Source organism: Cervus elaphus, chromosome 3 (assembly GCF_910594005.1).
Source record: "Cervus elaphus chromosome 3, mCerEla1.1, whole genome shotgun sequence".
In the NCBI taxonomy this organism is placed as follows: domain Eukaryota; kingdom Metazoa; phylum Chordata; class Mammalia; order Artiodactyla; family Cervidae; genus Cervus; species Cervus elaphus.
Genome location: NC_057817.1, coordinates 42,397,644 through 42,422,304, shown reverse-complemented (window position 1 = coordinate 42,422,304; position 24,661 = coordinate 42,397,644). Strand labels below are relative to the sequence as shown.

At 35.9% G+C, this 24,661-nt stretch overlaps 1 protein-coding gene across 12 annotated transcripts in view; it reads left to right on the top strand.

Annotated features, from left to right (window-relative positions):
* Window positions 1-24,661, top strand: part of LOC122683551 (RAB3A interacting protein) — a 49,054-nt gene that overhangs the window by 7,926 nt on the left and 16,467 nt on the right. For 5 of the 12 annotated variants that reach the window (XM_043887248.1, XM_043887214.1, XM_043887256.1 and 2 more), the window contains exons 2-4: window positions 7,717-7,992; window positions 8,832-9,090; window positions 20,266-20,361. In XM_043887248.1, coding sequence (XP_043743183.1) covers window positions 7,742-7,992; window positions 8,832-9,090; window positions 20,266-20,361 — 606 coding nt within the window. In that variant the 5' untranslated portion in view covers window positions 7,717-7,741. Of the gene's footprint in view, window positions 1-4,491; window positions 4,573-7,716; window positions 7,993-8,831; window positions 9,091-9,846; window positions 9,955-10,121; window positions 10,180-19,863; window positions 20,017-20,265; window positions 20,362-24,661 lie in introns of those variants that run through there. The other 7 variants (XM_043887229.1, XM_043887223.1, XM_043887238.1 and 4 more) reach the window with 5 other exon arrangements.

Below are 24,661 nucleotides of genomic sequence, written 5' to 3'. Positions count from 1 at the left end.
CTAAAATGTAGATCTGAGCGCCTCTTCAGGATAAAACTCCAAGTAACATTTTCCATGTTAAGTGAAGTTTTTAATTACCTTGTCTCATATCTGCTTCTCCAGCTTGATATTCTGTCCTCTTTTTTTTTTTTTTTTGGTTAGTTTCATTAGTGCCAGACCCTTATTCCTTGATTATGCTATTTTATTTCCTTGCTTAGCTCATCTACAGATTGTTATTCGGCATTTAAAAATCTAACTTATAGTTTTACTTCTCCTTGAAACATTGTCTTCCTTCTTCTCTCTCTTTGGGATTATCATTTAGTGGCCCATAATAGGCTATGCATTTTCTTTTTAGCCCATTTTCATATCTGTATTCTTAGAACTTAGTACCAGGATTTGCCCTGAGGAGTTGAAGCTGACAATCTTCCTTCTGTTCAGCTGGAATACAAATAATTGATAAAATTATTAATTATACTTACACTAAAATAATATAGGTATAAAATACATTTAATAAGTATAAACCATTAAGATTTTTCTAGGCATTCATTGAGTTGATACATGTGAAATTCTTAGTTAACTGACACATAGTTAACTTTCAGTAAATATTGGCTGCTGTTTTTTCTGTGATAATGCTGACTTCTGGAAAGAAGAAATAAGATATAATGAATATTATGAATCAGAAGCAAATTGTTTTGATCAACTTTTTAAATTGGAGATAAGTTTTATTACTTAAAACCGAGTGATAATAACGCCACTCAAAGTGGGTTAGTAATTAACCCGTAAAAATTACATGCTATCATCCTTTTCACTCATTTGTAGTGATCTCTGATAAGTTTAGTTTATGAATTGGGATAACTGCACTTGAAATTGAGTTTTTGAATTACTTACTACTAAATGCTGAGAGTAGGGCTTCCCAGGTGGCGCTGGTGGTCAAGAATCCGCCTGCCAATGCAGGAGTCACGGGTTTGATCCCTGTGTTGAGATGATCCCCTGGAGAAAGAAATGGAGCCTGGTGGGCTACTGTCACACGGGGTTGCAGAGTCAGACTCGACTGAACAATTGCACACACACACACAATGTAGAGAGTATTACTGCTTACAAATAGCAATTTATTTTATTCGTATAAGAACTTTGAATGCAAAACAAATCTTAATGCTTCCATTTGAAAGAGCAAGAGATTTTCAGATCATTGTGATTGGCAGCTCATTACCAGCCAAGTTACACATTTTATGGAAATTTCACACACTTGAAAAAGGGACTACATTTAATCTTCAAATAATCTCCTTTTCAGGAGTGACTGGAATTTAAACAGTGTTTTAATGTATCCCCCAGAATGAAAACATTGTACATAAAGGCAGTGCTCTGAGGTACTCTACTGAATGCTACTTGCATTTCTCTTTTAATTCTCAGCCTCTGAGGAAGCAAACCAATCTAGATTTCCAGATGAGAGAACCTAGGCACACACTGGCCCAGTAATTTGATAGAAAAGTGAAAGTGTTAGTCGCTCAGTTGTGCCCGACTCTTTGGGAGCCCATGAACTGTAGCCCCCCAGGCTCCTCTGTCTATGGGATTTTATAGGCTAGGATACTGGAGTGGTTTGGCATTTCTTTCTCCAGGGGATCTTCCTGATCCAGGGCTTGGACCTGGGTTTCCTGCACTGCAGATAGGTTCCTCACTGACTGAACTACCAGGGTTCAAACCTGCCTCTCTTTGAGGTTTGGATCTTCTGTTTCCTAGGCTGTGCTCCAGTTTATGGAACATTTTCCACAAATGCGTTACTTTTACACCTTAGACATGCCTGAAGAGTCCTTCCAAGGGCTTTCTCTTTCTCATTATTTCCTATTTCTTTGGGTCTTTTCTTCTGATTTGTTTGGCCTTCTTGTGTGGTCTCTTAGTGAAAGTGAAGTTGCTCAGTCGTGTCTGACTCTTTGCGACCCCATGGCCTGCACCCTGCCAAGCTCCTCTGTCCATGGGATTTTCCAGGCAGAATACTGGAGTGGGCTGCCATTTCCTTCTCCAGGGGATCTTCCCAACCTGGGGATCGAACCCGGGTCTCCCGCATTGTAGGCAGATGCTTTTACCATCTGAGCCACCAGGGTAGCCTTTGCTTATTCAGTGGTGTTTATCACACTGTGTCATTGCCTGTAATTGTCGGTGTCTCCTACTATATTGATACTATTTGGGAACAGAGATGATTTACCATCTTTTTTTCCCCAGAGCTTGGCACATAGTAGAGACTCTGTGAAAACTCACTGAAAGAACAGTTGAATGTTTATAGGAAAAACAGAGTGGATGTTGCCAGGTTGTGAAGTGAAGTGGCTCAGTTGTGTACAACTTTTTGTGACCCCAGGGACTGTAGCCTACCAGGTTCCTCCGTCCATGGAATTTTCCAGGCAAGAGTACTGGAGTGGGTTGCCATTTCCTTCTCCAGGGGATCGTCCCAGCCCAGGGATTGAACCCAGGTCTCCCGCATTGCAGGCAGACACTTTACCATCTGAGCCACCTAATGGGTTTTACTTCAACTTAAGGAGAAACATTTTTACATGAACCATCTTAACAGTGGAAAGGCAAAGCAATTCTAGTGGTGGTAAGTGTGGTGTGGTTAAGAGCTAGGACTCTGAAGTCCCAACAGCCAGAGATTTTAATCCTGGTTGCCCTAAGGTGTAGCTTCCTCAGCGATGCGTATACTGGCACTATACCTGCTGTTTAGTAAATGCTCAGTAAATAGATGGCACCGCCAACTTGATGAATATGAGTTTGGGCACCCTCTGGGAGTTGGTGATGGACAGGGAAGCCTGGGGTGCTGCAGCCCATGGGTTCGCAAAAAGTCAGACATGAGTGAACAACTGAACTGAACTGTTGGGAGAAACAGCTCTGTAATCCTGTGAGATTGGTACTGGTAGTTGGATGACTTAGCTCCCCATACCATCCTTCTCCCCTGGCTTATTTTGAAGCAAATCCAAGGAATTTTATTTCTTCTATATTTCTGTGGTATCCCTAAAAGATAATTTTTTTTCACATAACCATCATACCATTATTATCTCTAAAAACTGACAATAATTCATAATAATATCAGTAACGTCCAGTGTTCAGGTTCCATTGATTTTTTTCATAATATGTTTTTATAGTTGGTTAATTCAGATAATTCCAACAAGGTCCCCACATTATATTTCTTTATGTCTCAAGTCTCTTTATAAATTTCTTTTTTCCTCCCATTTTTGTTTATTGAAAAAAAATGTGATTTATCCAGTAGAGTTTCCCAAAGTCTGGATTTTGCTGTTTTTGTCCATATGGTGCTATTTTTAATATGTTCTTTTACCCTCTGTTGGACTTCCCAGGTGGCACAGTGGTAAAGGCGTGCCAATGCAGGTGACACAGGAGACTCAGGTTTGATCCCTGACTTGGGAAGATCCCTAGAGTAGGAAATGGCAGCCCACTCCAGTATTCTTGTCTGGAAAATTCCATGGACAGAGGAGCCTGCTGGACTGCAGTTCCTGGCATTGCAGAGAATTGGACATGACTGGGCCCGCACATACTGTCCTCTATATTTCCTACAAACTGATAATCACCTAGAGGGTTAATTGAATTGAGGTCATTTTCTTTTTATTAGGGGACAAGGTCAAGAATACTTCATGAATGGTAATAGTGTTCATTCCCTGTTTTACCACATAATTCTCATAATTTATGATTTTCTCCCTTTTCGTGATATTAAGTCATCAGTGAGTTCAAGTACTATCATTTTGATCCATTAATTATAAAGTCCCCCAGATTTTACCTTAGGGTTTAAATAGTTATTGATAATTGTTGCCTAGACTCAATCCCAGAGAAGGCAATGGCACCCCAGTCCTCTTGCCTGGAAAATCCCATGGAGCCTGGTAGGCTGCAGTCCGTGGGGTCGCAAAGAGTCGGACATGACTGAGCGACTTCACTTTCACTTTTCACTTTTATGCATTGGAGGAGGAAATGGCAACCCACTCCAGTGTTCTTGCCTGGAGAATCCCAGGGCTGGGGTCGCAGAATCGGACACGACTGAAGTGACTTAGCAGTAGCAGTAGCAGATTCATTGTTTCATTAAGATTACAAAGTTATTAAGCGGGACTCTTTGAAAAGAAGGACTTTTCCTCATAAACTCTTAGTTCTCTGATATTTTGGAAAGTCAGGATAAATACTGGATTCTTTATTTTACCAGTTTTCAAAATAGTGTTTTGATTACATGGCACTGATCAAAAGGAGTCAAGTGAGATTTATTTTTGTTTATTTTTAGTATAATCATGAAACCTTGAGCTTAAAACTGGGTTTTTTTGTTTGTTTGTTCTTAACAGAAATGGTCCTTTTTGATGTTCAGATTGTCCCATCTTTGGTTTGTGGGAGTCCTTTTGATACCTCTCCAGTAGTCTTTGATAGCTTTCTTGCTTCCTGGTAAAACAAGACGTTCCAAGATCCTTTTGTATATTACTGCCCCAGGCCTGGGATCAGCCCTTCTTCAGAGATGCCGTTCTTTTTTTTTGGTAGGATATGATACTGCTCTGGGCATAAGAGGTACTCATTGCTCCTGAGTTGGTTACTGCTGTTACACCTTTTCAGTGGATAAAGGTAGGCATTTTTATAAATAGAAGAGATTTTCCTGGTATTTCTGATTCAAATTTAGGACTTCAGAGTTTTAAATTCCTTGATTTTGTATTTGTGTCTCTTTTCTCATATGCTGGAAATTTTAGTTCTGAGTGATACTGTTTAATCTTATACAATAGTGTAGAATAGCAGTATCAACATTACTAATATGATTACTGAAAGTATTATTTTTTTAATTTCCTTTTGTTCTTAGAATATATGCCACTGGGGATATACAGTTTTATTACTGTGTTTTAAAATCATTTGAAATAGTTCTTTTCAATGTTATAAAGTACCAAATGGAGCTGGATTCATTTTTTATTTTTAAAGATTTTTTTTAAAAAAATCTAATTTTGTCTTATGTACATGGTTCCAAGTTCAAATTCATATCTGCAAAGTCGGGTACATTTGGAAAAGTCTAGGTTTTACACCTGTCTCTTCTTCCTGTTCTTGCCCTTTTCCTAAAGGTAACTTTTTTAAAAATTAATTTTTAGTATATCCTTCTATTTCTAAAATATAAGTACACAGAAATATATATAATTATATACATATAAATTTGTATTTTCCCCTTTCTCATATAAAAGGTAGCTTATTATATAACTGCCTGTTTTTCAGTGTCAACGTATTCTCAGATTTCCTTCACAGCAGTATGTAGGTATTGCTCATTTATTTTATAGCTATATGGTGCTTCATGATGAGGATGAACCTATGTTGGTTCATTCAGTCAGTCTTTTGCTAATGCCATTGGCCTTATGAATATATCTTTTCTTTTTCATTTTGCCCATTTATGTTTGGGATAAAGCCCTGTCAAGTGGGCATGCTGGGTCGTAGATTCAATAACTGTGTCATTTTGTGGATATTGTCAAATTTTCCTCCATAGGGTTTGTGCTGTTTTACATTTCCAGAAATGCAAATGCTTTCCCATGATGGATGATTCAGTGAACCTCTCAGGTATATAGAGGTGAATTAGGAGTATATGAGATCAAAGAAAAAGTATCATGGTTCCTGATAAAATGTCAGTGTTTAATGAAAACCTCATTTCTTTTGTCGAGTGAATTGATTGGTAAACTATATTCCCGTGAAAATGAAATATTCAGGTTTAGATGTTTGCTCTGGTGTGTGTGTGTATTATGAACAACGAATGAAAAAAGTATTTTGGGGAAATGTAATAAATTAGAATTGAACATTAAATACCTTAAATTCCTTGTCGATATGATCTTCCTTTTGGCATAGTGAATATTTTGGGTAAAAAAGCAAAGTTTAGTTTCATTTTAAGGACTGAGATTACTGTTTACTACAATAAAGAAAACATTCATTGGATTTGAAATTTGATATTTGCAGATTTAATAGTTAGAGTTTTGATTGTCCATATACAGTTGTCCCTGAGAACCCACAGGGCATTGGGTTTCAGGACTCACTCCCACCCCATATCAGAATTCCCGGGTGCTCAAGTCCCTTATATAAAATGACACAGTATCAACATGTATCCTATGCACATCCTCCCATATACTTAAAATCATCGTTTATAATCCTATAATAACTAATACCCTGTAAATTCTGTGTAAATAGTTGCCAGTGTGTGGCAAATTCAAGTTTACTTTTTGGAACTTTCTGGAATTTTTATTCTGAATTTTTTCTACCTGAGGATGTGGAATCCCTGGATATGGAGGACTGACTATATGTCTTTGAAGGTCTGATTACAGATTACATGTAGTAATCTGTAATTTTGAGAGTGTATAAATATTTTGTCAATTCCCTTCCTTCCCAACTTTACTGTGGCCTTTGTTGTTCCCTACTTGTCTTATTTTTTTTAACATTTTTTTTTTATTAGGAATATGAGAGAGTAAAATTTTTCAGTTTAATGAATTTTTTTTTTTTTTTTTTGTATTTTATAATGAAATCATGTGCTGTAGTAGTGCTTGTGTTTGGGATTTTTTTTCAAAGTTTGGGGAAGGTATTAGTCACGATTATCAAAGTACTGTTGTAATAAAGAAACAATTGACAAGAGAGATTGAGTTGACGTTGTAGAAGACCTTGATTTTCAGAATAACAAGTTCAGAATTTATTCTTTAGACAGTGGGAAATAATAAAAGTTTATAAGATTTCTTTATATTTTTCAAGTGAAAAACTTGAGTGTTATACTTTTTAGTTTTCATGTAAATTTTGTTATATAGTTGTGTAGTTTATGAAATATTTTTTACTTATGGAGAAACTGAAGCATACATATTACTGTTAATGGCTGACTGATAGCATATTTATTGAGCTGTAGTCTGGGCCAGATGCATAGTACATTACTAAATACTTTATATGGGTTTTCTCCCTCAATCCTCACTGCAACCTGATGAAGGAAGGGAGTATTATTATCCCCATTCTCATCCCTTTAGAGGGAAAATTTAAGGCTTAGAGAAATGTAATGCATTATCCTGGGTTGGATCCTGGGCCAATTGAGAACATCATTAGGATAATCAGTGAACTTTGATTGGGGCCTGTTGTTTAGATGGTTATAGTGATCAGTGTTAATAACATCCTGGTTTTGGTGATGTTTTACTTAGGGTATATACACTGAGATGTTAAAGGGTAATGGGTATCATGCGTAAGATTTATTCTCAAATGGTTCTAAAATGTTAACAGTTTCATAATGTGGGTGAAATATATGTATCTCTGCAACTTTTTGTAAATCTGAAATTATTTCAGAATAAAAGAAGAGAAAACACTGAGTCATCCAGTCATATGTGACTTTCTTTGAAGCGGAACAGAATAATTCACTGAACTCAGTCTCTCTTATTCCGAGTGTGTGTATCTGTCTGTCTTTACTACTTCTTCTTTTTCTAACCAAAGTCACATATGATAGCAAAGTTAATATCAAGCAATATTCATTCCTCATTGTTACTTATTAATTACTTACTGTAATAGTGTTATCCTTAACTTTCAAGTTTATTCTGAATCAGATTGTTTGCCTTTTATAGTATTTATGCTCCAAGGTCACTTATTAAGTTTTAAATGACTGTAGTTTTTTTCCTATTTAAGTTTATATTTTATAATGGACTGTTAAACACATTCTATAAATATACATCTTACTTTAATTTTAAATGTCATTATCTCAAAATAATTTTCTGCTTTTTAATGTAGGTTGTTCTATGATGAGGCTTTTGCTATGGCTAATGACCCCTTGGAAGGCTTCCATGAAGTGAACCTTGCTTCACCTACTTCTCCAGACCTTCTTGCTGTGTATGAACCGGGAACTCAAGAGCAGACTACCTCACCTAGTGTCATCTACCGGCCACATCCTTCAGCTTTGTGCTCCACCCCTATCCAGGCTAATGCCTTAGATGTTTCTGACCTTCCTACACAACCTGTGTATTCCTCCCCCAGACGCTTAAATTGTGCGGAAATATCCAGTGGCAGGTAGGAGAGAATCAAGATGCTTGTTTTAGAGCATTGTATTAAACAAATGGAGTTTGCTTGGTTAACAAGTTTTATTATTTTAGAAAATTTGAATAATATAAGGTTGTTTATGAAGAGCAATGCAGGTTAATGATCAAGAGCAGGGGTCGCAGACTTTTTATGTAAAGGGCCAAATAGCAAATATTTTAGACTTTGTGGGCTACACAGTCTGTTTCGACTGCTGGCCATGACTATTAAGGTGTGAAAGTAGTCATAAAAGTGAAGCCGTTCAGTCGGGTCCGACTCTCTGCAACCCCATGGACTATAGCCTGCCAGGCTTCTCCATCCATGGGATTCTCCAGGCAAGAATACTGGAGTGGGTTGCCATTTCCTTCTCCAAAAGTAGTCATAGGCAGTATGAAAATGGATAAGCGCCAGTAAAACTTTGTATATGAACCTTGAATTTTGGATTTTATATAATTTTCTTGAGCCACAAAATATTATTATTTTGATTATTTTGAACCATTTGAAAATGTAAAAATCATTTTTGGCTTGTGGGCCTTCAGGGAACAGGTAGCAGGCTGGATTTATTCTACATTTAGTTTGTAGACCCCTGTTCTAGAGTATCACTATCCAATAGAACTTTCTGGCATGATGAAAATATTCTCTGTGCTATTTAAGATGATAGCCATTAGCCATATATGGCTGTGAAGGACTTGAGATGTTGTTGCTTTGGCCCTGGACATACTATTAACTAGTTCTGGTGGTGAACACATTGGATAATGCAGTTAGAGGCATGTGTGTTTATGCCAGTTAACACTTGAGCACATGCTGATGTTTGTTTGAACTCTCCTTTACAGCATCCATGGTACAGATCCAGCACCTTGTTCTACCTCTGGAGTCGCAGCTGGGTTACTTAAATTAACTACGAGAAAGGACCACTGTAGTGCAGAGAGGGAGTTTTTACAGGGTGCTACTCTAACAGAGGCCTGTGACGGCAGTGAGGATATTTTTGGGTTGAGCACTGATAGTCTGTCCCGCTTACGAAGCCCATCTGTTTTGGAAGTCAGAGAAAAGGGCTATGAAAGATTAAAAGAAGAACTTGCAAAAGCTCAGAGGGTAAGCAAAAATATATTTTCTTCTTCTTTATGTTACATTCAGAATGAATATTTGTCCATGGGGGCAACTCAAGTGAAATCATTATAGTTCTACACCTTTCTTTTGCACATGCGTACTCTTAGTTGCTGTTGGGCAGCATTTAGGAATCTGTGAATTGGTCTCGATAGTAAAGAAGCTGATCCAAGAATACGAACAAAAAAAAAGAGACTCTTAATTCTTTGTTTTCCCTTTCCTTGTCTTGCATTTTCTGTAGTGCAGATTTGGGGAGTTACGTTCTGTGTGTGGATTTTTTCCTTCTCTACACGTGGTTGATTTTGTGATTATTTACTTGAAGCCATTAGGTCCAAGTCATTATGTTTTGAGGAATAGTTTTAGTAATAATGCTGTGCTATTCAGCTGAATTTGAATGTTTTCTGTATCTTAACTTGGAGATTTGTCTTTCTTCCTAATTTGTTTTATTTCTCACTTGCTCATCTTTTAAATTTCTGATATTCCCAAATTTGTGACTAAATTTCTTTCTTATTCTGAGTCTGTAATTAAACTTTAAAGGGACATTTGTAGCACTAAGTATTTATACATTAGAGAAAAGGAAAAGTTTCAAATCAACAATCTAGTCTCCCACTTTAAGAAACTAGAAAAAGATGAGCAAAATAAAACCAGAAGCAAGCAGAAGGAAGAAAATAATAAAAAGCAGAAACAATGAAACTGGTTACATAAAAATTAGAGAAACAAACAAAGCTCTGTTTCTTTAAATAGATCAGTAACGTTGACAAGCCTCTAACAAGACTGAAAAAAACAAGAATAGAAGACACAATAGCAGGAGTGAAATAGGGGATATCAGTACAGACCCTGCAGACATTAAAGGTATAGTAAAGGAATAATACAAACAGCTCTACGTATATAAATTTCACACTAAGGTGAAATGGACCAATTCACATTTAGAAAGTTGAGAAGATAGGGAAATCATTCTACAACATATTTTCCACGTATGACATTTTACAAATATATATTCCCATTTTCTCCCCCAACAGACTTGTTTCTCAGGAGTAAAACACTGGTTTTGGTATCCCTGGTGCCTAGCATGATAAGGTACAATGCCTGGTGTGTGTATGTCTCTATAAATGCTTCAGTGGATGCCTGATGGTTAGACGGCCATAAAGAGATGTTAAAACATTTGTGGTTGAATATATCAGAAAGATAAATCAATATTCTTTTAAACTTTTCCCCAAAGGTAGGGGGTGTGGTGAGATGTGGTTATATTTGGCCTATGTCATCTGGTTCAGACTCTTAGTACAGAATACTAAGTGAAATCACAATTTATATAGAAGTGAACTATTGGACATATATATCCATGTTTGAGAATACATTGTGGTTACTTATTCATCAGGATATATTGATAATTTCTTAGCTCAGGTTGAAAATTTGTTTTGAAATTTTTAGTTTGTTGTATTTAGAAGTACTGTTGACATAGTTGAAATGATAATGATGTGTGAACACATGCAAATGGTGAATTCTGTTATGAAGAATTCAAGATAGTATTGATACTTACTTAGAGCTTAAGCCTTGTAAAGGACTGTTGAATATGAAAATATTTCCTGAATTATAGCAACATGTGAATCAAAATTATGTCAGTAGTCATTCTTCTTATTTTGATGATGATTTTAAGAGTGGCTAGACAGTTCCCATTTTTCCATCCTTTTACTTTTAACCTATTTTTGTCTTCTTGTTTAAAGTGGGTTTTCTTGTAGGCTGCACGTCATTAGATCTTTTTTTTTTAATCCTTTCTAATCTCTGCCTTTTAACTGGTGTGCTTATGTTAGACTATTTACATTTAATGTGATATAGTTTGGTTTAAATTTGCCAACTTACTGTTTGTTTTCTGTTCGTCTCTTATGTTTCTTTCCCCCCTTTCCCTTTTATGCCTTTTGGATTAATTCTATATATTTTTGTGATTTCATCTTTGCTCTGTTGGCGTATCAGTTATATGTCGTCTTTTTGCTAATTTCGTGGTTGCTTTAGGGTTTATTGTATGCATCTTTAATCAGTCTCTACTTTCTAGTGATACTATACTACCTCGTATATAAGAACTTACAAAAATATAGTTGACCTGTGGACAATGTGGACGTAGGGGCACTGACCCCTGTGTTTGAAAATCTGCATTTGAATTTCCAGTCGGCCCTTCGTATACATAGTTCCACACCCTTGGAGTCAATCAGTCATGGATTGTGTGGTACTGTAGTATGTATTTATTGAAAAAAATCCACATATAAATGGACATGTGCAGTTCAAACCCACGTTGTTCAGAGGTCAAGTGTACTTTTGTCTCCCCCTTTCAGTTTTTATGCTATGATTACCATATATTTTACTTCTCCATATATTTTAAATTTCTGGATATATTTAACTTATTTTTTCATTAAACAACTGGTTGTTTTTAAAGGGATTTAAAAATCCGTATGCATGCTATGCATGCTAAGTCACTTTAGTTGTGTCTGACTCTCTGCGACCCTGTGGACTGCAGCCCACCAGGCTCGTCTGTCCATGAGATTCTCCAGGCAAGAATACTGGAGTGGGTTGCTGTGCCCTCCTCCAGGGGATCTTCCCAACCCAGGGATCGAACCTGTGTCTCTTTTGTCTACCTGCATTGGCGGGTGGTCTAGTGCCACCTGGGAAGCCCATTTAAATTGTCAGAATCCTTATATTTACCCATGTAGTTACCATTTCTAGTGCTTTTCATTCCTTTATGTGGATCCAGATTTCCATCTAATAACATTTTCCTTCTACTTGAAGGGCATCCTTTAGTATTTTTTGTTGTATGCTGCTGATAAATTTTTTTTAGCTATTGTGTGTCTTGAAAGATCTTCTTTTCATCTTTGTTTTTGAAATGTATTTTCACCAGCTAAAGCATTTCAGGTTGATAATTTTTTTCTATCAGTATCATTATTTTGAAGGTCTTGCTGCATTGTGGTCTAGCTTGCACTGGTTCTCATGAAAAGTCAACTGTTAACCCTTACTTTTGTTTCTCTGTACTGTGATGTGATATTTCTCTTTATCATTGGCTGCAAATGATTTGATTATGGTGTGTCTTCTTGTAGTCCTCTTCAGGTTTCTTGAGCTTGGAATTTGTTGATCTTCTTAAGTGGGTACGTTGCTTGTTTTTTTTCATAGAAATTGGGAAATTTGACCATTACTTCTTCAAACTTATTTACATATCTCCTCTAGCTCTCCTTTCTTTTGGGACTCCTGTTACATGCACATTAGACTGTTTGAAGTCCCATAACTCACTGGTGCTCTATTCATTCATTTTTTTTAATGTTTTTTTTCTCTCTGTTTAATTGTGGATGATTTCTATTGATGTGTCATCAGTATCACTATTCTTTTTCTCCCCTGTAGTATCTAATATGTTAATTCTACACAGTGTATTATTATTATTATTATCTTTATCACAGACGTGGTAGTCTTCATCACTGAAAGTTTGGTTGGATCTTTTAAGTATTTTACTTAACGTGCTTTGTCTTAGCTTCTTAAACATATGAAATACAGTTTAATAACATTGAATCCGTATCTACTAATGCTTTTTTCTCTTCAGGTGATAAGCTGGAACAACTCACAGGCTTTGCTTTATTATTTCCCATTTCTGGAGGATCACTTTTTTTTTTGCCTGCATCCAGTGTCTTAAAAATCATTTCGTATGTTTTTTCCAGTCTTTCAGTTGTGTCAGGCGGGGTGGTGAATATGATCCCTGTTATTCTATCTTGATTGAAAGTGAAAGTTCTGTTTGTTTGTTTGTATTGATTGCTCTGCCCCATGCCAGTTAACCCCAACATAGATGTCTACACTTACACATACACTTCAGTAATTTTAAGCTTCACAAGGATTGGGATTACATGTGTTTTTGCTCATGATTATATCTTGAGCACATAAAAAGTTCTCAACACATTCTGTTGATTAAATGAATATATGCATGCATTACACTGTTGTGTAAGTAGACATACAGAATATATTAGTTAGGGATGTGCCAGTTCCTTATGAGGTACCCCTAAATTTTAGTGACTTACTGTGGTAGAAGTTCATTTTTATTCACTGAACACTTTTAAGCAGGTGTTCATAGTTCATAGGCAGTTCTTTGTGAAATAATTCAGGAATCTATGTTTCTTCCATCTTGGATCTTTGTGATCTTTTAGGGTTTTATTATCTGTATCTAACCAGTGAGATGAAGGGTAAAGAAAAGTTGGAGAAAGCACACCTGCTTCTAAAAAACTTCAACTTAGAAGTGATACACGTAACTTTTACTCATATTTCTTTGGTGTGAGCCAGTTTCATGCTGACACTTAAATGTGTGATGGACGGGGAAATGTAGTCATTGGTGGGGCAACCACTTACCAGCACAAACCCGCACTGTACATAGGGAGACCAAGCGTGTGGTGATTGAGTGTCAAGTGCAGAGATGCACTTGAGATGGTGATGTAGTCCTTCACTTCTTGTGATGTAGGCCAGTCTTTTCTTCTGGCCTTCTACAGATCATTGCTGAAGAACAACTCTTGGTGGAATCCTGAGGCAGAAGTTGGGTTTTAGTACATGTTTTTTAAAATGTAGATTCCTGGAGTCTCCCCTAGATTCTGTTAAAAAAGAATTATTGTATTGAGGCTGGAGGATATGCATGTTCAATAAACTATCCTATTGATTCTTCTTTTTTCTCCCTTTTTCAGTTGAAGTATAGTTGATTCATAGTGTTGTATTAGTTTCTGGTATACATATTCTTTCTTTGATTCTTATATTCTTTTGATTCTTATATTCACTAACGTGTGAGACCTACTGGTATAAGGTATTACTTTCAACTTTCAATTATTCTTCCTTAAAATGAAAATGACTTAGAAAATAAAATTCAGTGGAATATTATAGCTTGCAGTCATAGAAAGTCATTCAAAACACATACTTCTACAAATCCATGTTTGGCATGGCCCTGCTAACTGTGACCAGGGTTGTTTATAAACGTTTACTGTGTTCTTTAATGAACAAACATTTCTTGAGTAACCAGTGTACTTAAAGTTTTAATAGGCCCTGTAGAGGGAAAGATAAATTAGACTTTACTAGTAACGATGTTTGGGAGAAGGCAATGGCACCCCACTCCAGTACTCTTGCCTGGGAAATCCCATGGACGGAGGAGCCTGGTAGGCTACAGTCCATGGGGTCGCTAAGAGTCGGACACAACTGAATGACTTCACTTTCACTTTTCACTTTCATGCACTGGAGAAAGAAATGGCAATCCACTCCAGTATTCTTGCCTGGAGAATCCCAGGGACGGGAGCCTGGTGGGCTGCTGTCTATGGGGTTGCAGAGAGTCGGACATGACTGACGTGACTTGGCAGCAGCAGTAAAGATGTTTACTAGTTGGGGACAAAAGACATGTATATGTGGTAATGTTTCATTGATTCTGAATTGAATGTTTGCCCTCATTTTAACATCTGTGAAATCAGTATGAGTTTTAAAATTGCTCCCAGCTAAGCAGCAGTCACGACAGTTATCATTGTCTGCTTGTGCGTGAACTTGCTTAAAGCTGTTCATGTTATTATTAAGTCAGTGGAATTTATGTGAGTTGAGTGCTTTATTTGTTACTGTGAATTACTGGGTTAAAAATCTTAAAAGGATCTCACTATGATATGACATCAAAACAAAGAGAAAGGTACAAAAGAATGACATATAAAAATTTGTGTCTCCATCAGTTTAAAAGACTTCTTCCTGTAAAGTACAAAATGAAAATTCTAACAGGAAAAAAAAAACAACCATCAGATTATAGTTTCATTGCCAGCATTTTTTCTCTCTTGATGTATAAAATGTTTATCTTCAGAATAGTGTTAACTTTGATGGAGTATACTTATAGAGTCCTGGTTTTCTGTTTTGAATGTCTCTTAAGTTTCTTTTCTCTAATATTGCTACTGTAAATTTGTGTCTGTTGCCTAAAATATTGCAGTAATTAACTGTTTTCCCTGTCTTAATTTTTTTTTAATCTAGCACACTGATAAGTTACTGTTTTGAATTGCAATCTGATTGTCACTATCCTGTTTAAAATCCTTCAGTGACTTCCCATCACCCTTGAGATGATATTCTCTTTTTTTTAAAGTTCCACTTTCTTAGCCAAGGTTTTTCAGGACTCACCACAAACCTAATTTTCCGGCATTATCTAACTATGGCATCAACCTTTCCCTGTCTTTTGCTACTGTAGCTTACACAGTTTTAGTCTTTACATTTGACAAGCTCCTACTTTCTCTAGTATGTGCATATCACTATGATAGTCCTTATCAGGACTTTTCTTTGTGAATCTGTTTAAATATTTGTTTCCTGTTTCCTTTTCCTTGTGAATCTATTTAAATATTTGCCACTGTTAGTAGGCTATGGCTTTATGAAAAGCATGAAGCAGGCCTCCTTCCTTTTCTCTTTCCAGACCCTTGATGAATACCTGATGAATTGTTAACACAAAATTAGTGTTTGTTGAAGGAGTTAATTTCATATAGCTGTATTACAGTATAAGGTACTGATAATGAAAAGTACAAGTGACATTTTAAAAGGTATTCATATGAAATACAAACTTGAGTTCATATAGGTAGATTGAGTTGGATCTAGAAGCATAAAGAGTCAAATGTTTATGGCAGTCCAGGTGGATGAGATCAAATTGGGAAATGAAACAGGAACAAATCAGAACAATTTAACTCTAGTTTTAGAGTGTGGATCAAGGGTAATAACTCTGAAAAGGGAAAGTGAGCACATGTTGTAGAGGGTCTTTAATATCAGGATGAGGTTTACTGTGGTAGATGGTAGGGAACGAGTCAAGAATTTGCTTTTGTGAATGATATATGTTTTGCTCTAAGGATTGGAAACTTCTCAAAGAACAGTGTCTTACTTGGTATCCTGAGGGGTTACCATAATACCTATATAGTAGTAAATGTTGAATGAATTGACTCAGTTTCACATATAGTTATAAAATTGTGAAATTTTAGAGTTCAGAAGGACCTGGTATTAAATTTATAGATTCGGGTGGAGAGGGAGGTGGGAGGGGGGATCGGGATGGGGAATACGTGTAACTCTATGGCTGATTCATATCAATGTATGACAAAACCCACTGAAATGTTGTGAAGTAATTAGCCTCCAACTAATAAAAAAGAAAAAAAAAACTTAAAAAAATAAAAACGCAGGGAGAATTGGCATCTTTATGATGACTTCCTACTTTCTATTCAAGAACATAATATGTCTTTCTTCCTATTAGATCTACTTTTGTATTTTGTATTTGAGAGTATTGTAAGGTTTTCATTTTGTGTTGTAGTCTTTAGCATTATGAAGTTTCTTTTATCTTCTTTAATGACTTCTGCCTTGTGTCTGATATCAGTATTGAGGTCTCTATTTTGGTTTTATTTGTATTATATTTTTTAGTACAGTTCTGCCAAGCCTTTTATTTTTAATCTGTCTGAATTACTTATTTTAGGTGTGTCTCTTGTGTAGAGACTAGAGATGGATTTTGCTCTTTTAGCCAGTTTGAAAATCATTTTCTTTTAATAAGTGAGTTACACACATTTATGTTTATTGAAAAAAATGCTGTATTTAGGCTTGTTTCTGTCACATAGCTTTCAAATGTCTACTCTGTGTGTATACAAATCTTTTCACTATGTGTACTGTTTTCTTTGCATTCTCTTCCTTTTTTTCTTTTTTCTTTTTTTCCTTTTTGTATTTTGGAAGGTTTGATTTCTATTCTAGTTGTTATCTTTAATCAAAGAATTTCTCTTAGCCTTTCTTTAGATACTGACTTTGTTCCCTACTATAAGCAACACTATAAAATTATCTTGTAACTTTCTTTCCTTTGCCTCTGTCATTTAATTCTAGTTTAATTTCTATGGGTTTTGACTAAAACATAATGATGTATATCTGTCATTAGTATCATATGAATAGTTTCACTGTCTTAAAAATCCTATGTGGTGGTAGTTTATTCGAAAAGTCATGTCCGACTCTTGCAACCCCATGGCCTGTAGCCTGTCAGGTTACTCTGTCCGTGGGATTCTCCAGGCAAGAATACGGAAGTGGGTTGCCGTTTCCTTCTCCAGGGAATCTTCTGCCCCAGGAATCAAACCTGGCTCTCCTGCATTGCAAAAATCCTTTATGTTCTATCTATTCATCCCTCCCTACTTCTTAGTACCTGGCAGCCCACTGATCTTTTTACCGTCTCCATAGTTTTCCCTTTTTCAGAATGTCATATAGTTGGAATCATACAGCATGCAGCCTTTTAAGATTAGATTCTTTTATTTAGTCATGCATTTCTTTTCCTCCATATCTTTTCATGGCTTGATAGCTCATTTCCATTTAATGCTGAGTAGTGGTTTGTTGTTTAGATATACCACAGTTTAATTATTCATTCACTTAACTGAAGCATATAGGGTTGCTTCCAAGTTTGGCAGTTATGAATGTATAAACATCTGTGTGCAGGCTTTTGTGTGGATATGCTTTCAGTTCCTTTGGGTAAATACCAAGGAGTATGATTACTGGATTGTGTGGTAAGAATATGTTTGGTTTTGCAAAAAAATTGCTGAAAGTCTTCCAAAGTGGCTGTACCATTTTGTATTCCCCGAAGCAGTGCGTGAGAATTCCTGTCGTCTTCCATCCTTGTCAGTATGTATTGCTGTAGTTCTGCTTTTTGGTCACTCTGACAGGTGTGTGGTGGAATCATGTTGTTTGCATTTCCCTGATGACATATACTATGGAACATCTTTTCATGTGCTCATTTGACATCTCTATAACTTGGGCAAGGTGTCATTTCAGATCTTCTGCACGCTTTTTAATCAAATTGTTTTCTTACTGTTAAGTTTTAAGAATTCTTTGTATATTTTGGCTAACAGTCCTTTATCAGATGTCTTCTGCAAATATTTTCTCCCAGTCTGTGGCTTGTCTTTTCATTCTTGTGTATCCTCATCTTTTGTTTGTAGTTCTACAGTTAAATACATTTGTTTCTCATCCCCTGTCCTTAATGTTAAAGCTTCTTCTTCTTTTTCTTGATTATATGAAACTCATTCACTGCCTGATTACTCTGGAAAGCTCATGGGAGATATAGTTTCTAAAGTGTGACAGGTTTATAACTTTTAGTCTCTGGTCTTACATTTGAAGGATACTTTGACTGGATATAAAATTCTCAACTCACATTTTTTTTCCCCTTGAGTATCTTAAAAATGTGACTCCATTGTTTTTTTTAGCATAAAATGCTTTTGAAATTTGATACCTATCTGATTTTCTTTAGTTTGTAGCTGACTTGGCTTTATGTTTAACTTTTTTGTAATGGTAACTTCACATAACATTTTTTTGTCTTTCATGTTTAAATGAATTGGATTTCCCAAGGGGTTTGTGCCCCCCACATTAGGCACTTCAACCCCTGGGACCTGCAGTGGAGAGATAAGCCCCAAAACATTTGGCTTTGAAAATCAATGGGGCTTATGTCCAGGAGACCCAAAAACTCTAGGGAACTGAGATTCCAATCTGAAAGACTCACATGCAGACTTACCCTGAGACCTAGCACAAAAGCAGCAGTTTGAAAATTACCTAGACCATAAGTGAGGGAGATTCACTTGCTAATCTTAAAGCCTCCACCAGAGGGGTGGGGGGATATTGGGACTCTGTGGGAATGGAAGTGCTTTCACTTCTGGTGCTCCCTTCCACATAACTCCTGATTCTGTGGTCTGGGCAGTGTAACCACGTTTTCTCAGGGTCTACAATTTGTGAGGATTCACTTTTAGTTAGTTTTGTTGAAGATGTAATCATTGGGTTCTTCTGATATACCAGTCGGTATATTTGGTTTTTAGGAGTTGTTGTTCAGTCACCAAGTCATGTCCAACTCTTTGTGACCCCCATGGACTGGAGCACACCAGGCTTCCCTGTCCCTCACCATCTCTTGGAGTTTGCCCAAGTTCTTGTCTATTGAATCGGTGATGCCATCCAACTATCTCATCCTCTGTTGCCCTCTTCTTCTGCCTTCAGTCTTTCCCAGCATCAGGGCCTTTGCCAATAGTCGACTCTTCACATCAGGTGGCCAAAGTATTGGAATTTCAGCTTCAGCCCCAGTCCTTCCAAAGAGTATTCAGGGTTTGTTTCCCTTAAGATTAACTGATTTGATCTCCTTGCTGTGCAAGGGACTTTCAGCAGTCTTCTCCAGCACCGCAGTTTGGAAGCATCAATTCTTTGGTGCTCTGCCTTCTTTATGGTGCAGCTCTCACATCTGTACATGACTACTGGAAAGACCACAGCCTTGACTATACAAACCTTTGCGGGCAAAGCGATGCCTTTACTTTTTAACACACTGTGTAGGTTTGTTATAACTTTCATGCCAAGAAGCAATCATCGTCTAATTTCATGACTGCAGTCACCATCTGCAGTGATTTTGGGAGTTGTTGGAGAATTCAGAAACTATGCTGCCACCGCAATTATAACACAACTAACTCATCATTTTATTAGTGTATCTGTGGCCAATATATAGGGACTTGGATTTTTTTTAATCTCTAAGTTTGAAAGATAAATTTACATATAAAATTTTTTAAAATTGCATATTTTAACATCTTAATAAAGAAATTTTTTAGCACCTATGTATTACCTTTTGAGGAGTTATGTATAAATACAGGATTTTTGTCATTAATACTCTTCTTGATTTTAAATATAATATACATTGCTTGCCTCACAGTGTTAAATGGGTATAGTCTCCTAATGGACATTTTATACTAACTGCAGTATGGTGCATGAAATTATCTATAGGTAAACAATTGTTAAGGTAAACATGAAACAACGTCACTAAACGTTTATTGAAATGAACCTGCGTTAATTGAAGAAATTCCTTACTTGATGGAAACAAATATTTTCAGAGCAACGTTAAGGAAAAAAAATGAAGTTCTTTGTTTATTTTCACAGGTAATGAATAGTTATACTTAATCTTTGTATGTTTTATGAAAATTTAATATGTGAGTTAGAATTATTTGTAATTTTAGATTTGCCTGGTTGTTTCCACATAGCAAGTGCTAAATAAAAACTTCCAGTGTGAATGTTGTAGGAGGGGGCAGTATTAATATTTTATAATTTTATTAGTAAAGACTATATAGTCTTCTGAGTCTAACATCAAACTTTGGAAGTTAAAAAAATAAAATGATCAATTTCTCATAGGAACTGAAGTTAAAAGATGAAGAGTGTGAGAGGCTTTCTAAAGTACGAGATCAACTTGGACAGGAGTTGGAGGAACTCACAGCTAGTCTATTTGAGGTTGGTCTGTTTATGTCTTGGTCAAGAGCAATGTCTTAATTTTTATATATTGATAGAATTATTTTTTGAGGGAATCTTGAAAAAGATATGCTTAGCTTCATGCATATTTGTAAGTCCTCTAAAAAAATATTTAAGAAATGTAGAGGCTACAACTTAAAATGATGTAAAAAACTATGGGCTACTAGAATCGGGTGGTTTAAGAATGTGAATGAAAAGAGAGGAGGTAAATTTTAATTTATTTTACCAACTATTTAGGGGCTGCTTTCAAGTAACTTTATATGATTCCATAACACAGATGGAAAACCTTTGAGGTAGTTTTCTGAAAGGGGATGATTTGAGGAACATTAGAAGGCACCTATCTTTGTCTCCAGCCTGCCACAGGATCAAAATTTCTACCCAATTCAAACAGTGTTTCTCAGTAGGGGTGCCATTGACATTGTAAGACATTAGCATCCTTGGTGTATTAATCAGGGCTTTGCAGGAAACAGAACCAATAGGATGCATGTCTGTGCATGCATATATCTATATATGTGTAGAAAGAGGCTTATGTAAGGAGGTTGGCAAGTCCAGAACCTGGAGGATGAGTTGATAGACTAGAGACGCTGAAGAGTTGGTGGTGTAGTTCCAGTCTCAGTCCAGAGGCCAGAGAACTAGGAGAGCGGATCATGTAATTCTAGTTTCTAGTTCAAAGGCTGGCAGGCTTGGGACCCAGGAAGAGCTGGTGTTTCAACTTAAGTCTGAAAACAGGAAGAATTCTCTCTTTCTTTCGGAGGATGAGCCTTTTTGTTCTAACAGACCTTCAGCTAATTGGATGAGCCACACGCACATTGAGGAGTGCAATCTGCTTTACTCACTTTACCAATTCACATAGTAGCTCATCCAGAAGCATCTTCACAGAAACATTCAGAATGTTTAACTAAAATGCCTGGGCACCTGGGGCCCAGTCAGGTTGACACACAGAATTAACCATCACACTTGATGTTGCCCCCAGTATTCTAGTAATACTCCCTCATCATTTTGATAACTTTTAAGTATCCTTGTGGAGGGTGGGGAGAGGATATTATTTTCTAGGTTAAGAACCACTACCTAGCGCACCTCCTTTAGGTTATAAGACCTTTAGCCTTGAGAGGTTCCTTATCAAAAACATTGACATGTTACTAGAATGGCTAGTGTCATTATCACTTTACCAATATTTTCTTTTTTCCCCTGAAAATTTGTTCTTAAAATTTTTAATGAAAAAATGGATTTTAGGGGACAAGTTTCTTCACCTTTGTTATTTTTGTATATGCAGAGTCTTTTTTAGTTTTAGGTATGCATATTTGCTTGCATAGTTGTAATCCTAATATATTTTGTACTTTAAATAACATCTTTTCATGTTACTTCATAGTCAGTGTAATGAAAATCATAATCTATCCAGTGTATATGCCACTGTTTTTATTGTTATAAGTAATATTGCAGAGGATACTTACAGAGGTGTGGGCTTTCCATGCCCCGCTCTGCTCACACCCCTTTGCTCTCTTACTTGTCTTTTTTGGGGTGATTTTCTTTCATGAATGTTTAAAAACTAACTTTTTTTTTGTTTAGTTAGCTAGTTATCACAGATAATAGGAAGATAAATTTAAGCTTAGAAATAGTGGGAAATTAAAGATATGGAGGGCTTTCCTGGTAACTCAGATGGCAAAGAATCCGCCTGCAATTCCAGAGACCTGACTTTGATCCCTTGGTCAGAAAGATTCTCTGGAGAAGGGAATGGCAACCCACTCCAGTATTCTTGCCTGGGAAATCCCATGGACAGAGAAGCCTGGTGGGCTGTAGTCCATGGGGTCTCAGTCGGACATGACTGAGCTACTAACATACAAAGATCTGAAATAGGAGTTATGTAATGTTACATTTTTATATGTAGAAGGAGTGTACAGAAACATAAGGCATTTCTTTCAGTAACGTCTGGTTAGAAGAAAATTTTATAATATAGTGTTAGTAGATAAGAAAGCAAATACATTATGCTGCTTATGTTAATGTTGGTTTCCTACCAGCCTGCCCTTAATTTTAGCCCCCACTTAGTTCCCCCCAGCTGCACGTACATGTCATTTTGTTAGGTGAAGTAGGAGAACAAACAGAAACTTTTCCCTGTCTCTAGCAGGATGTGAAATACCAGAAGTGCAGTTTGTGCAATGAATGAAAAAGTTATCTAAAAAGCATAATTTTGGGGTCCCTAATTTATCTCTGACCTAACAGTGACTAATAACCTTAACTGTGTGTGCTTTCTGGGAAAGAAACTACACTAATTAAAGATGATTTCAGTAATGAAGAAAATTGTATTCAAACCAACTGCTTACTGAGTTTAGAAAAAAAGTAGAGAAAATTATTCTGTGGTCTCAGTTGTGCCTTCATGATCTCAGTTTACCATTGTTTTATGAAAAAATATTTTGCTTACATTCTGTGTATATGTGTAAATAGTTTTTTTTTTAAGAATTAAAGATTATTCTGAATAAACTCAATTTATATAATTTTGGTAAGCTTGTAAACTGAGATTAGGAATTTATATATGATGAATGATCTTGAATATAATTACACTTTGTATTTAGCAAAAAATACAAGATTATAAAGTTGTATATATGTGTATGTGTATATATATTTTTTCTTATAGTATTATGGATTTTGAGGTAATGTAAAATATAAAATGAAATAAGTTGAAAGAATGCTTTACAAAGTAGTCTACATTTAACATGGAAAAAAAGACATGTAGTCTTAAGATGGTTTTATGTTTTTTCAGCCAATTTTAGTAAATGTCTTTGATGTGCTTAGTTTCTCTCAACAATGCTATAAGAACATATTGCACAAATTATTTTGTCTGTGAAGAAAATCATAAGTAGAGTTAAGAATGCTGGGACTCAAATTCATGACCTTGATCTTGCTTTTAAGTACGTTGAAAGTCATAAATGGCACTTCCCATTTCTTTCAAGCCACAGAGACAAATTTGAGCATGAACCTTCATTATGATGAAGATATTAAGAATTCCCTATGTACTAGGCACTGTTCTAAGACGTATGTACTTACTTGTAAATTATGCACATATACTAACACCCATCATAATGTTACATACACATAAAACACAAAAGTTTTAAAAATAATGAAATAATAAAAATACTTAAATTTTTTATAATGCAGAAGTATTCTCACTAAAACATATTGTATATGTGTATATTTATTTAGTGAGAGCATTGTGATTGAATGTTATCTTGCTTTTGAAACCTTGTTTTAAATTTATGATCCAGATGATGATATGGTCTAAATTCCATTTTTAAAATTTAGATGTAATGCTACTGATAACTCACAGATATACTCATCTGAAAGGAACGAGTATGTCTTTTCCTGTAGTAAACCATGATACTGAGTTTTCAGTCCCATTGCTAGTTATGTGAAAGTTTTTCCATAACTTTCTCTAGTGAATTTTTGTCTTCTCTGATGCCCACAAATTGTTTTTGAAAACTAATCAGAAGAGGGTGAATAAACATTATTTTTAAAAAAGAAAAAAAAAATCAACTTAATTTGAATCACTGCTAACCAGAGAGGAAAAAAATTCTGTCTTCAGCGTTTGTAAATATATGGACATGAATGTTTGTATAGATCACAGGTCTGCAAACTGTAGCCTGCAGGCCAAAACTGGCCTATAAATACTTGTGTGCAACCTAATGAGCCAAGGTTGGTTTTTACATTTTCAAATGGTAAGAGGAGGAAAAAGAATCGAAAAGAGAAATATTTTGTGACATATGAAGACTCTTATGAAACTCTTATTTCAGTGCCCATGAATTTTTATTGGAATGGCTACACTCATTGTTTTATTGTCTGTGGCTGTCTTCACACTATAGCAGCAGAGTTGAGTCGTTACAACACAGACCATATGGCTTAGAATTCTGAACTACTTACTATCTGGCCTTTCTAGAAAGTTTACTGACTTTCCTATGTAGATGATACTTACATAATTTTTTGGTTTCAGAATGACAGTGATAGAAAAGTTCTCAAGCTCATATATCTTTTGATGTCTTTTGTCAGTTTTTAAAATCCTATGAATTATCATTTTAGATACTCCTCTTGCCTCATTCTAGCTCTTTTCTCTTTCCTTTTTGGACTCCAGTTATATTTATTTTAAACCTCTTCAGTATATCCCTTATATCTCTAAGGGGACAAATCACCCCAAGTTTCAGCTCACTTTCCTCAGTTTACTTCTTCTGGATCTTGGTCTTCTGGTTCTTCACTATTTTGTTGCTCTCTAATGCCTTCAAAAACATTTAAAAAAAGT